Raw genomic sequence first — 13,891 nt, forward strand, 5'->3', positions numbered from 1 at the left:
GATTTCAAATCATCGCACCGTTTCATATCCCACCTTTTCAGGATTCGACGGCCGGATTTTACTGTCGCATTTAATGCCGCATTTAATGCAGTCACGCGCAGGGCACGTCCCCTGACTTCAGCCTCCCCCGTCCCCTTTTGCAGAATGCCGAAGTGACTCGCTTCGCCGAAGTGATTCACTTCGTCTTTCGGGGGGGGTAGTGATGGGGTGCGTACTAAACAAGCCCAACAGCAATGACGGCCCATCAGCCCAAAGCCCAAGGAAGAGTATGAATTCGGCATTACCAAAGAGTTCGGCCCCAGCCTACAGCTCGGTAAAAGCCAACCTATCAAGCTCTGCTCTCAGATCGGCAACCAAAGCAGGAGTATGAGTTCGGCATTACCAAAGAGTTCGGCCTCAGCCTACAGCTCGGTAAAAGCCATCCAATCAAGCTCTACTCTCAGATCGGCAACCAAAGCAGTTCGGTCTCAGTATTCGACCGAACAAGGAGTTAGTGGACCCATACAGGATGTCCAACACACCAACTACCACGTGGTGTCAACTCAGGCCACGATCGTAGGCCATGACCTACGCTACATCCACGATCTTAGGCCATGACCTACACGACATCCACGACTTAGGGTGGTGATGCAAGCCACGATCTTAGTTCAAGATATAAATAGAACTTAGATCAGATAGAAGAGGGTTAAGCTCTCTAGAGATAAAACACCATATAGCAAATAGCAAGTCTGTATTTGTAAGCTGTAGAAAACAGATCAAGCAATACAATCTTGCCCTCCCTTTTTCCCGTGGACGTAGATTTACTTCAGTAAATCGAACCACGTAAATTCTTTGTGTCTGTATTTTCATTCTCTACCAGCATTTGCTAACATCAAAAATTCGCGGATCCATCAAACAACAATAGTATTTTATGGCTTTTGGCAATTCAAGAATTTTATGGCTTTCAGTTGACGTATTTAGGCGAGTCAATGAATTAAATCAAATCATACACATTTGTTTTAAGGTTGTGTACTATTTCAAAACTCATATATCGTCATTATAAATTCGATTTCATGAGATTGAAATGATGTATAATGAGTATCAATATTTAAATAAAGTAAGTGGTTTCCTTAGATCACTACTCTAGTAAAAATACTTTTTAAAAAGATTATAAATAATGGTAAAAATTTGCTGTATTAAAAAATTAAAAATCTGCTTCAGAAGACGAATAAACGTTCCAAAAGACATAATTCTGAATATATTAAACACAAAAATATATTTTTTAAAATTATATTAATATTATATATATTACCTGAAACTTATAATTAGTCCATTCAAAAATTTACAAATAAATATAACGATTTTTTTATCCAACTAATTAATGAAATTATTTACTTATTTTTAATAATTTTTTATATTTATTATACGTTTGACAAGAGTACCAATAATAACATTTAAGAAGAATACCAAAAATAGTACCATGGGAATTTATTGCTTCATGTGGTCTAAAATTTGTGAAATCCTATTATATGGAGTATTAGTCTTTGTTTATCATAGTAAGTTGACTATTTTATTTAATACAGTAAATGATAACTATATGTCCACAAAATGATCATTGCATTGTTAGAATGGATTTATAACATTTTCTTAGTTAGTCCAACTCTATAGACTATAAATGCAGCTACTGAACGAGTTCAAATCACAAACAAAAACACAACAAAAAAAGCACACTGCACCAAAAAAAATTTAAAATTCGCATTTTTACACTACTTTTCAGCATGAATTCTAGCAGCAAACCCTACCTACAATGTTCTTTCCTACGGTGCAAAAGTTGACGGAAAATCCAACTGCGCCAAGGCCTTTCAAGCTGCTTGGGGAGCTGCATGCGCCTCCGCCTCTCCGGCCACCATATATGTGCCACGGGGAAGGTACATTTTGGAAAATGTGCATTTCGACGGAAGCACGTGCAAAAATAATGCCATAACCATACAGATTGACGGGACTCTTTCAGCCCCATCCAATTACAATGTCATTCGTAATAGTGTCCACTGGTTGATGTTCAAAAGGGTCACTGGAGTTTCTATCCGTGGCGGAACCCTAGGTGCCAATTTGTGGGCCTGCAAAGTTGCCGGCAAGAAATGTCCACATGGAGCAACGGTAAAACTCTGGTTTTTAATTTGTTTTATACAGTATCAAACTATAATTCTGTTGTGTATTCTAATGTCATGCATTGAGATTATGTAAGACAATAACTAGTAGTATGAGTTTTATACTAGACTAAACGAGCTATCTCTATTTTTCAAGTATAATTATAGATGTTTCAAATTTTATATAATTAGTATGTAAAAATGTGGATGATATGAAGCACCTTAAAAATATAATTTCAAAACATAGCTTTTTTTCTTGTGATATTTTCTTTCATGACTAGTCACTGGCATTCCTCAATTCCAACAACACAAGCATCAACGGATTAACCTCCATAAACAGCCAAATGTTTCACATAGTCATCCACGGCTGCCAAGACACAAAACTCCAAAACATCAAAATCTTCGCGCCCGATGAAAGCCCCAACACCGACGGAATTCACATTGGACACTCAACGGGAGTTTCCATCACCAACTCCCGCCTTGCCACTGGGGACGACTGCATCCCGGAACCTCCAACGTGTTTGTTCAAAACGTCGCATGCGGCCCGGGCCACGGCATAAGGTACCACCATGACTATATATCCTTTCTTGAATCATCAATATTTGATGAACATTGTTGTAAACATTAAATTTTATTTTTATGCAGCATTGGAAGTCTAGGGTAGGGTGGGTATTGAATGAAGCAGGAGTGGAAAATGTGACGGTGAAAACGTGTGTTTTGAGTGGGACCCAAAATGGTGTGAGAATCAAAACATGGGCAAGGCCTAGCAATGGATTTGTTAGAAATTCATTACGAGGATCTCACTATGGTTAATGTTATAAACCCAATAATCATTGACAAGAATTACTGCCCCAACAATAAAAATTGTCCCAATCAGGTATACATATATCATTGATCAAGGTTTTTTTTAGCCTATTTTTTAAAATTGATTTCGAACAAAATATTGATACTTTATTAAATATATTTTCTCATACTCAGGTAGGTATATATGTTAGTAATTTTGTAGTCGGTGTACTATATTATTACTACTATTTTTCAAAAAATTTATAGCCTAAACCCCATACATTTGGGCTCGGTCATTAACCATGGTTAATATTTGAGAGTAAATATTTATAGGTTCGAATATATATTCAGTGCACCATAAGTTTTGGGTCTATGAGTTTGTATTTTTCTCTCTGCATTAACTAATTATAGTGCAATCACAATTAATTATGATAATTTGTTTACAATGTGGCGACTTTCATTAAATTATGACAAATTGTATTTGATCGGGCATACATACAGATAATACTTTGTCACGACCCGCATGCCCACAGGTCGGGTCGGGTACATCACATATTTGGGGCATCGGATCATCGAGTGTTCAAGTGTTTTATACTCGCATATATTATGAAAACTTTCGTATAAACCTTCTAACACCCTTCACTTGGAATTTATTACAAATAATTAAAGTATACAATAAATGTTACACTTGTTGAAATAATTGAGTGAACAATTACATAAAGCTCTCTATGATGATTAACCAAGAACGACGGAGAAGGAACATAAACTGTAGAGCGGAAACGTACATTGATCCATAACAAATTGAATGGTGGAACTGCTTTGCTGCGGCTATGGACCTTCCAAACGATCTGGGACATTCTTCGCAATAGTCTGCCGAGAGAATACATAGATATCGAATGTTCTTCTGACGTCAGGGACCATAACCTAATCTTATATTTATATAAATATAAGCTCCTTTATTTTCTATTTGGTCCATCATCAAATAGAAAATCACAAAATGGTATCTACACTTATTCCCACAACAAATAAATACACTTTAGCCCAAACTTTAATCTTTAATAAATCATTTTAATTGGGCAACTAAAAGACAACCATACACATTAAATGACAAATTAGTCATGAGGAAGTCCAAATTTCTAACCACACTTATATTTTAAACAATGGAACTATGTCTTACTAGAATTTAAATTTGTAGGAAGATATAGAAAGGTAGGAGTATATATTGTTTATTTATTATATATTTAATGTAATATTTTATACGATCCAATATTAAGTACAACAATCCGAGTAAGATTGGATCCAAATCTATAGCAATTAGGAGCGTCTACCGAACTAAGTCAACTAACTCAATATTTCAGAATTAATCAATCCATAAAAATAAATAATGAATTAACCAATGAATAGCCCCATATATATATATATATATATATATATATATATATGATAAGATGAGGAATGATATGCTACATACCTTATGTGAGCTCCTTATGTGAGCATCACTCTCGTTTGTCGCACGTTTAACTTTGTTCGTTTCAATTTATATATTTGGTTTGATTCTATTACATTAAAAAATGTTATTGAAGTTTTTAATTTCACAAAATTCACAAAAATCAAAGTTCAATTTGCTTGTTTTCTCTATAATTTCAAACAAATTAATAAACGAGCAAATCGAGCTTTGACTTTTATGAATTTTGTGAAATTAAAAATTTCAATAATATTTTTTAATGTATTAAATAAATCCACCAAATTCTGAAATTTATTACTCCACTCCAATTAGCATGACAAATCCCAACTCGGCTACTAAACATGAACGGTATTAATACATGATCTTGCCCATATCCCCCGGCCTTAAACATGAGACAAGGCCTTCTATCACACGAAATGTTATTCGTTTAACCCCATAATTAGTGCTAATCATTTTAAGGTATCACTTAAGAAGCGTGCACAAAATGAGGTTTGAGTGTCAAGAAAATCACATATATCCACTATTACGTTATATGATTATGAGGGAAACATTGGTTCGAGAAATCGTCATATATGTGATGAATATACAATAATTAAATTAGTTATTATACCCCTAGGCGTTACCTCATTGGCCCTTGATCTCAAATGAGAAATGAAATTAATATCTTAATTAATATGATTATTTTACAGGAATATTAAATGGAGAAACTCCGCCTGTGTTTTCGGCCTCATACACTACTTCTCACGTTATAAGCCAATACTAATATCGTATTTATTCTGCATTTTCTTTAATTGCGAGTTTTCATTGTTCTTGCACATGCCTTCTGCCTCAATCACATTTCTTTTTCTGATTTTTCTTTTTATTTATGCATATTTGAGTGCTTTGGTTTTCGGACTCCTAACAATTGCAATTTTTTTATTAGGACTTTGGACAAATTGTAAAAACTAATTAAATTTGGTTAATTTCCGGTCGGTCCCACGACTATAAAAAAGGATTAACTATATAATAACATTATTATTTTTTCTTATTCTCCCATGAAGAACAATTTTGGCGTGCTACATGTCTGAATTTATTGACGTAATGTTTACATGTGGAAAAATTATAAGTGTGACACATTAGATGTTTTAAACGATATAATTTAAGTAGCAGAACTTTGTTCACATATAATGTATACAATATTGTTAAGGACCTAAATCCTTAACGTCGATTTCCACACAAAATCAAGAAACGAGATGTCGTCGTTGTCGAGCGCCCAACGTTGGGTCGTGACTTGGACGGCAAAAAGGGACGGTTGAGCGCGAGATCAGCCTCGTCGGCAACCTTAGGAGATGTTTCTTGTTTGCTACTCAATTGAGCCAAAAGAATGATAATTTCATATATTGATTGAATGAATAAAAAAGATAACAGTCTATCCTATTTATAATGCTACTGACTTAATGAACAAGAAAACAAAGATATAGAAAAAGATATGTTAAATCCCTATAATATCTAAACTAAATAATAATAATAGAGGTTCGTATCAACTCCCCCACGGTTAAAATCCACCTTGTCCTCAAGGTGGGAACCACGAAGCAAAAAGGAGAGTTGAAAGCAGAAGCTTCGGCGAGGCAACTCCTCCTGGATCAAACACACACCGAACAGATGGATGTCTCCCTTCTTCACTTCCATAAAAAATCAACAAAGGAGACCCAACTTTGTTGGAAAAATTCCTTGCCAAATCGAAAAACTTGTCCACGCCTCCCAGAATGCCCAAGCATGGCATGTCATTACTCGGAGGGATCAACCTTGCATCTTTGTCGAGCGATATTGATCGATGATTCATACTTGGAACATCACCGACATTCAAATCCACATAGACACAAGCAATTACGGGCAAATCGGTGTAAGCACCATCTCCTTTCTTGCCCCAACAATTTGCAACAACATTTTTGGATGACACTTGAACAACATTGAGTGAGGCGATTATCTTCTCCACTTCACCAATAGAACCATATTCCTCTTTATCTTCTAGCAATGTCTCCTCCTTTTCACCAATCTACTCATCATATACCCTAACGAGCACTTGCGGTGACTCATTGTCGTTCTTGACAATCCCTATGTTCTTGACGAACTCTCCAGGGGACTCGTTGTTTGGAACATCAAGAGGAGCGCCATCATTGTGAACATCGGTAATGTCATTGGGAACATCATCACCGAATACTATCGTGGGAGTATAATCAGTTTTCTCTTCGGCTAAATTCTCATCTTGAATGTTCTCCTCAAACTCCTCCCCATCATCCGCATAACATAGAATGCATTGTTTACACATATGTCCCCTCACCCATTTCTCGGGACAGTGCCAGCAGAGACCCAACCTGGACCGTTCTGACTTCTCCGCTTGGGAGACCCGTATTAGCGGCAGGCGTGGCTGCTCTGGAGTTTGACTGGTCACACGTGCGGGCTGACTGTACAGGTCCCGCGTTGGATTTTCGGTGGAGTAGCAGGGCTGGTGGGAGGCGGGCTGGACTCGCGCTCTCACCTCCTCCCGAGGGCGAGGTCGGTCCCAGCACGTCTCCGAGCGTCGGGTTCGGTCAACGGTCGGGTAGCCGCGGTCCTGCTGTTGCGCCGGTGGGTCCCAGCACGTTGGGCGGTGCCGCTGCGTTGCGGTTGTCGGGTAGCGATCAAACCGTAATTGGGTCTGATGCTCTCCGCGATCAGATAGGTGGCCACCCCTCTCGACGTAGCCGCCGCGATGTCGGGGCCAAGCGTCTTGCGAGCCATCGCGGTACTCGATGGGCTGGTATCTCGGCCGTGGGCGACGATCAGGTGGATCCAAGTGGTGTGAGACGTAGGGTGATTCTGGATCAAGCCATGACGGCGGGCGGAGTACTTCCACCCGGATGCTTGGAGGGTCCCAACTGGTTACACGGTGAGGTTGGGCCGGATGGTAGGGACGGCATGGCTGTGTGGCCTGAGGGAAGTCGTATTGACGACGGCGATAGCCGGTGTAGTCGTATGACATGTTGACGAACTGAGGCGTGGCTGTGGTGGATGATGATCGTCTGACTTCGACGCGGCACGCGGGAATCCTTCCCGTCGGCGGACAGGCGGGACTCGACAACCAAAGCAGTTGCTGTGTGCGGAATGTTTTCCGTCGGGTAGCGGTGTAGCTTCGGTTCGAGATGGTGGGAGGGTCAGCTCTCAATGAAAGCACCAGTTGTTAAGGACCTAAATCCTTAACGTCGATTTCCACACAAAATCAAGAAACGAGATGTCGTCGTTGTCGAGCGCCCAACGTTGGGTCGTGACTTGGACGGCAAAAAGGGACGGTTGAGCGCGAGATCAGCCTCGTCGGCAACTTTAGGAGATGTTTCTTGTTTGCTACTCAATTGAGCCAAAAGAATGATAATTTCATATATTGATTGAATGAATAAAAAAGATAACAATCTATCCTATTTATAATGCTACTGACTTAATGAACAAGAAAACAAAGATATAGAAAAAGATATGTTAAATCCCTATAATATCTAAACTAAATAATAATAATAGAGGTTCGTATCAAATATCGTACATAATTTTCCCAAATATAAAAGATTATGGAATAATTGAGTAAAAATGTAAAAATTATGATATAATCGATCATTTATGAAAATTGTGAGATTGGCCAAAAATATATGAAATTTAGTTGTTATTTTGTCTATTTCTACTAGTAGAAGTTAACCTTTTTTTTACACGGAATAATGCACTATCCTATCCATAAACAAATCAATCTATTTGTCCATCAAGATTCTTGGTAGTAAATATAAAATAATAAACCACACATGGTGTTGACTGAAAGAATTAAATTCTCCGATCAATATTTATAGCACAATTAAGCAAATTAAGTCATCACCCATGTCACCGTACATATTCTAGTACTCCACGTGAATCGCGATCTAAAAATCACTCGGATTCACCTCCTTCATCGCTGAGATAAATAAATAAACTCATCAAACAAATCCCAATATAAAATCACCTTTGTCACATCACATTTTGTCACATAACTATTCAAAAATAAAGAAACTTTCCCCCACCATGCCTAAATCGGCAATATTGCTATGTTCCCTCCTAATTGTCATTCAACTCTCCCCTTCCGCGGCCTACAATGTGGTCTCCTTCGGGGCGAGGGGGGACGGCCGGACCGACTCGACCGCGGCCTTCCTGCGCACGTGGAAGGCCGCGTGCAGCTCGGTCAAGCCGGCCTCGGTGTCGGTGCCGAGGGGGAAGTACTTGCTTAAGTCCATATGGTTCGTCGGGCCGTGCCGGAGCAGAATCGTGTTCGAAATGAGTGGGACGATCGTCGCTCCCGACAACTACAACGTCATCGGAAACTCCGAGTTTTGGATCTTGTTTTATAAAGTCAGCCGGCTCACGGTCGTTGGGGGCACGGTTGATGCGAAAGGCCACGCTTTCTGGTCGTGCCGGCAGCGCAACGGCCGCTGCCCCGGCGGCGCTAGAGTAAGGCAACATAAAAAGTTTAAACAGTCCACTACTAATAGTTATGTTTATCAATATAATTTTAATTTCTAAAAAAAAATAGACAATTTTCATATTGTACTCCCTTCATTTTCTAAAAATAAAAATTCTTTCCTTTTTAATCCGTTTTCTAGAAATAGAAACCCTATGTAGGAAATGAACCTTACAAGCCATTTAACACTAATTCCATAAAAAAAAATTCTTCTCATGTACTTTACCTATTTTAATCTTTCTCTCTTACTCTACCAATTTTGCACTAAACTCATGTTGTTTCTAAAGTTCCTATTTTTAGGAAACGGGTGAAGTAGTAAGTTGTCACTAACAATATTTCAAATATTTTTTATTTGTTTCTCTTATACTTTTTCAATTTAGTACTCGTATTAAAATTCAAGTAACAAAATTGATGCATTTGGTTTGACTCTCATCTAACTAATAAAATTGATTGCGTATGGACAGTCGATAACGTTCCAATGGTGCAGCAACGTGGTGATGCGTGGTCTTACATCCCTCAACAGCCAGACCATCCACATTGCGATCAACCACAGCAACAACATCAAGATACAAAATGTAAAGATCACGGCGCCTAGCGGCAGCCCCAACACCGATGGCATCCACATCCAGTCGTCGAGAGGCGTCACCGTCACCGGCAGCACAATTAGGACCGGAGACGACTGCATCTCCATCGGTCCCGGATCCATGAACCTGTGGATCGAGAAAATTGGATGTGGCCCTGGGCATGGAATCAGGTGCGTAGTGGGGCTCGAGCACCCTCATCTATTTTTTACCTACTCATTGTTTATGAATTTGAGTAAAATGTGGCTTTTTAAACGAAAACATCGGAAGTCTATCCGTACCTGATTCCATGTCCAGGGCGACAACTACATCTCTATTGGCCCAAAATCCATGAACTTGTGGATCGAGCAAATAGAATGTGGCCTTGGACATGGAATCAGATACACTAGGGGGCTCAAGCACCCCCATCTCTCTCTCTCATTTTTTCCCCTCCTTCTCACATTGATGAATTTCAATAGTATTTTACCTGATTCCATGTCATGGGCCATGATTACATCTCTATTTGGCCTAGACATGGAATCGGGTACATAGGGGGCTCGAGCACCCCCATCATTCTCTCTTGATTCCTCACTATTTATGAAGTTGAGTAATAATGTGGTTATTGAAACGACAGCATCGGAAGCCTAGGCAACTCCGCGAACGAAGAAGGTGTCCAAAACGTGACAGTCACAAACTCGGTGTTCACCAAGACACAGAACGGCGTAAGGGTGAAGGCGTGGGCCAGGCCATACGGAAGCTACGCCCGGAATCTGGTGTTTCGAAATCTCATAATGAGAAACGTGGGGAACCCCATCATCATCGATCAGAAATACTGCCCGGACAACAGCTGCCCTCACGAGGTAACACTTGTGATCATCCGCCTTCAAATCTTTTGCTTCTTCTATTGAATGATTAAAATTGTTGGTGCAGAGCTCGGGGCTGAGAGTGAGCCAGGTGCTGTACAAGAACATAAAGGGGACGTCGTCAACTCAGGCAGCGATGACGTTCGTGTGCAGCTCCAGCAGGCCGTGCTATGGCATCAAACTGCAGGACATTAAGCTGACGTATGTGAACACTTTGAGAAGGCCTGCGGTTGCTTACTGTGAGCATGCGGATGGATACACTACTGGTTCGGTTTCACCAAGGAGCTGCTTGTAGTTGCCACAATATTCTTGTATACATTCTAAACTGTCACTCTTCATGTATTTGCCCAATTACCAAACTTGTTACCAATATCTTTTTGTTACAAGCTTGTAATGATTTTATCGTCCAATGCAACACATTTATCTACACAGATTATCAAAGTCATGACTTTTTATTTCCTTTTTTTAGTGTTTCGTGAGTTTTAAATTGGAATATGGACCCACCAATAAAACAAAATGGGATTTGCTTAAGCGTATCGATTCAACCGGGCTCCACTTGGGCCGTTTTACACCCCAGAAGGCCTGGCCCAACACAGTCGAGATCCAGTACCGGTTCAAATAAGGCCCATTACGATTAACCATATATTTTAATTATTTATACTCTAAATTTGGTCTGATTTTTATTGTGTACCATACTTATTTCTATTAATTTATGTTTTTTTTTTCAAAATCCTCCTTTTCTAATTTATTTTTTCTTAAAAATAATTGTACAATGAAATGAATTTAAAAATACATGTATTTATTTAAATAAATTCCTCATTTAATGGGTCGTGCTAAACGTCAAACTTAGCGAGCCGTGGCAATCTGGCCCAATTGACTACTATAAATCATATATGTTATTTTAATTTTAAGCCCATTAATTTGGAACCCCTTGAAACATATATTGAGCCCAACCCAACCTGACAAAATTTCAAATTTGGGTCTGCCAATTTATATTAATATTTAATTTATTTTAATTCTATAATTATTTTAATTTATTTTATTTCTATATCATGTTTACTTGATTCTTTTATTCTTTTTTTTCAGAAATCAGGTAGTCATGCTTGCGTTATAATTAGATTTCAATGTCTGAATAAGCGTGAAAATGAAAATATCAGAGGTTATTATATTTAATGAAATAGTAGTTCTTATATACCCCAAACAAAAAATAATTTCATTATGTTGGGATATTTTAATCTATTATGCCAAATGATAACTGTCGCAATGCATTAAATCAAATGAGTGTCACAATCGATAGTGCGTATGGAATCTAGCTATATGCGTAGTATAAAGTAATTTAAATTGATAAAGTTACATGAAATTTAAAATTTTGACATAATTTTTACAAGGGAAAACATGATTGACTTTATTTTGTTGTATAATCAATCAACCAAATTTTCATTCTTTGCAATATTAATCATGTGTCGATATTGTGTAATTGATAGTATGATACTACATTGTTTAAGTTTTACCGTGGCATCAACCTAGTGTGACTTTCTCTACTCTATATATCCAAAGTTTATGAATTTTAAATATTAACCATGTTGTATGTCACTTTCCTAACTTAATTATTGGATTCCTTAGAATCAAGTTTATTAAAGTTGCGTAACCTATATGCTATTTAAATAATATGCATGCATGTTGAATCAATTCCTTAACTATATATTGTATAATTATGTTATTTTATTAGCAATTAGTTTAGTAACAAACTTATTATTAATATGTTGAGAATGACATTAACGATTTATAAACTTTTAATTTGTCGCTTCGCTAGTGTCGTGTGGATTTGTAATTTATGGGACCTAAATACCTAATTGAGTGAGAGTCGTGGGAGTGCCAAAGTTGACCGTTGACACGTCACATGATTGATACTATTATACTCCCTCCGTCCCGGACTATTTGCACTTATTTCCTTTCTGGGCGTCCCAAGTTATTTGCACTCTTTCCTTTTTTAGTAAAAATTATCATTTACAGCCGCAATTGTTGACTTTGTTATACACGCATTCCTTAATCTCCTTGCCGAAAAAGAAATGTGCGAGTAGTCCGGGACGGAGGGAGTACAAAAGTTAGTCATAATGGAGACTATATGTAAAATTTAGTCAGTGAAAATACACTATTCACTTTTCAGTCTTTAATGACATAATAAATTTGAATACAACGTTGAGGGTTTTTTCAGAGTTCCACAAATATAATAGGATTGTTTGGCATTAAAATCGTGAATTTTGATTAAATTTTAATTGATTATATAATTTTGAAAATTTTATAGAAAATTATGAAATTTTAATCATTCCGTAATTGTCCCATAAAATAAAATAGAAATCTAAGATGACAAAATCAAGATGATGTGACAAAATAAAAACAATGCTGATTATTGTTCAGGCACTTTATGTTATATATAGCTTTAACTTATACGTAGATACTTACTATTACAAGAGCAATACACATATTTTACTAACCCAATTAAAGTATTTATTGTAATCGTTAAAAGACTATATTCGAGTTACGTTCTAATTCAGAAGATATTTTTTAAATACCAAATCCGGTAAATAGTAGTGGTAGAAAGGATTCAATTATATATCCAAAATATGCCACTACCATTTTCAACCATACGGTTGTATTATTGGCGATCATAATAGAATACTTATATCAAGAATCAAGATAACGACATACTTGATTTATCCTTACATTTATTTACACACTTAATTAACAATAAAATTAACCTCACTCGAAAAAAAAAACATTTTATAGGAAACAAATCTTGGCGATGCAATATCATTTAATAGTGATATGCACTAGATATACTTGTGTTGTAATATGAAGTGAGCAAAAATAGAAACATGATCTAAACCTAGCTGTATTTATTCAAATAGGGGCTGAGGTTTTGAAGAGAGAAAAAAAATAGTCATTAACTAATCAAACTGAATGAATAAACTTTCATCTAATTGAATTATTGTCATGCATATCCACGATTATTGTTCCTGTTGGGGGTGCCCTAATCACGTTAAATTTTATAATTGGCTATTTGGCAGATACTATCAGTTATGATATGTTTATTAAATAATTAAATTGAGCTCAATATGATCCAATAATGTTGCCCCTTAAAAAATAAAATAAATATGGTGCCTTGTATTATTGAGGCTTTCGGCTAACTATATTTTATTAAAAAAGGAATAAAGCATTGCCACTATATATAACGTAAAGGTCTATCGGTACATTTTTGGGGTAAATGTCCAAATGCTGTTTCGACATAAGTACAATCCTTTTGTTTAATTTTTTACTAGTAATTAAATCCTGAATTGTGGTAACATTTTCACAATTTCTCACAATAATATTCGGACATCTTATTTGTAACATTTATTGATTTTGCGGCACATGATTAAGTTATTCTCTAAATATATTAAGAAAATGAGAGTAAAATTTACGTGCAATCTCATTTTTGTAATAAATTTTGAACGTATTTTAAACTAATGACATGATCAAGTTATTTGTTAAATATATTAAAAAATGAGAGTAAAATTTACGTTTAATCTCATTTCTTAAATTTTTTTTAAACGTAAATTTTACTATTA

At 37.0% G+C, this 13,891-nt stretch overlaps 1 protein-coding gene and 1 pseudogene across 1 annotated transcript; both read left to right on the top strand.

Annotated features, from left to right (window-relative positions):
• The first annotated feature begins 1,156 nt into the window (after positions 1-1,156).
• On the top strand, positions 1,157-4,869 carry LOC121807907 (annotated as a pseudogene).
• Positions 4,870-8,427: 3,558 nt separating this feature from the next.
• On the top strand, positions 8,428-10,578 carry LOC121807348 (polygalacturonase-like). The gene is made up of 4 exons (XM_042207568.1): positions 8,428-8,850; positions 9,325-9,614; positions 10,055-10,280; positions 10,351-10,578. The coding sequence occupies exons 1-4, from the start codon at positions 8,428-8,430 to the stop codon at positions 10,576-10,578; spliced, it is 1,167 nt and encodes a 388-aa protein (XP_042063502.1).
• Positions 10,579-13,891: the final 3,313 nt, after the last annotated feature.

The sequence above is a fragment of the Salvia splendens genome, chromosome 6 (assembly GCF_004379255.2).
Source record: "Salvia splendens isolate huo1 chromosome 6, SspV2, whole genome shotgun sequence".
Taxonomy (NCBI): domain Eukaryota; kingdom Viridiplantae; phylum Streptophyta; class Magnoliopsida; order Lamiales; family Lamiaceae; genus Salvia; species Salvia splendens.

Bases quoted from the DNA above. Each gene is read 5' to 3' on its own strand.
- LOC121807348 (XM_042207568.1), top strand. From the start codon at position 8,428: ATGCCTAAATCGGCAATATTGCTATGTTCCCTCCTAATTGTCATTCAA. The intron at 9,615-10,054 runs GTGCGTAGTGGG...TTGAAACGACAG, and splicing joins GGCCCTGGGCATGGAATCAG to CATCGGAAGCCTAGGCAACT. The intron at 10,281-10,350 runs GTAACACTTGTG...TTGTTGGTGCAG, and splicing joins ACAACAGCTGCCCTCACGAG to AGCTCGGGGCTGAGAGTGAG.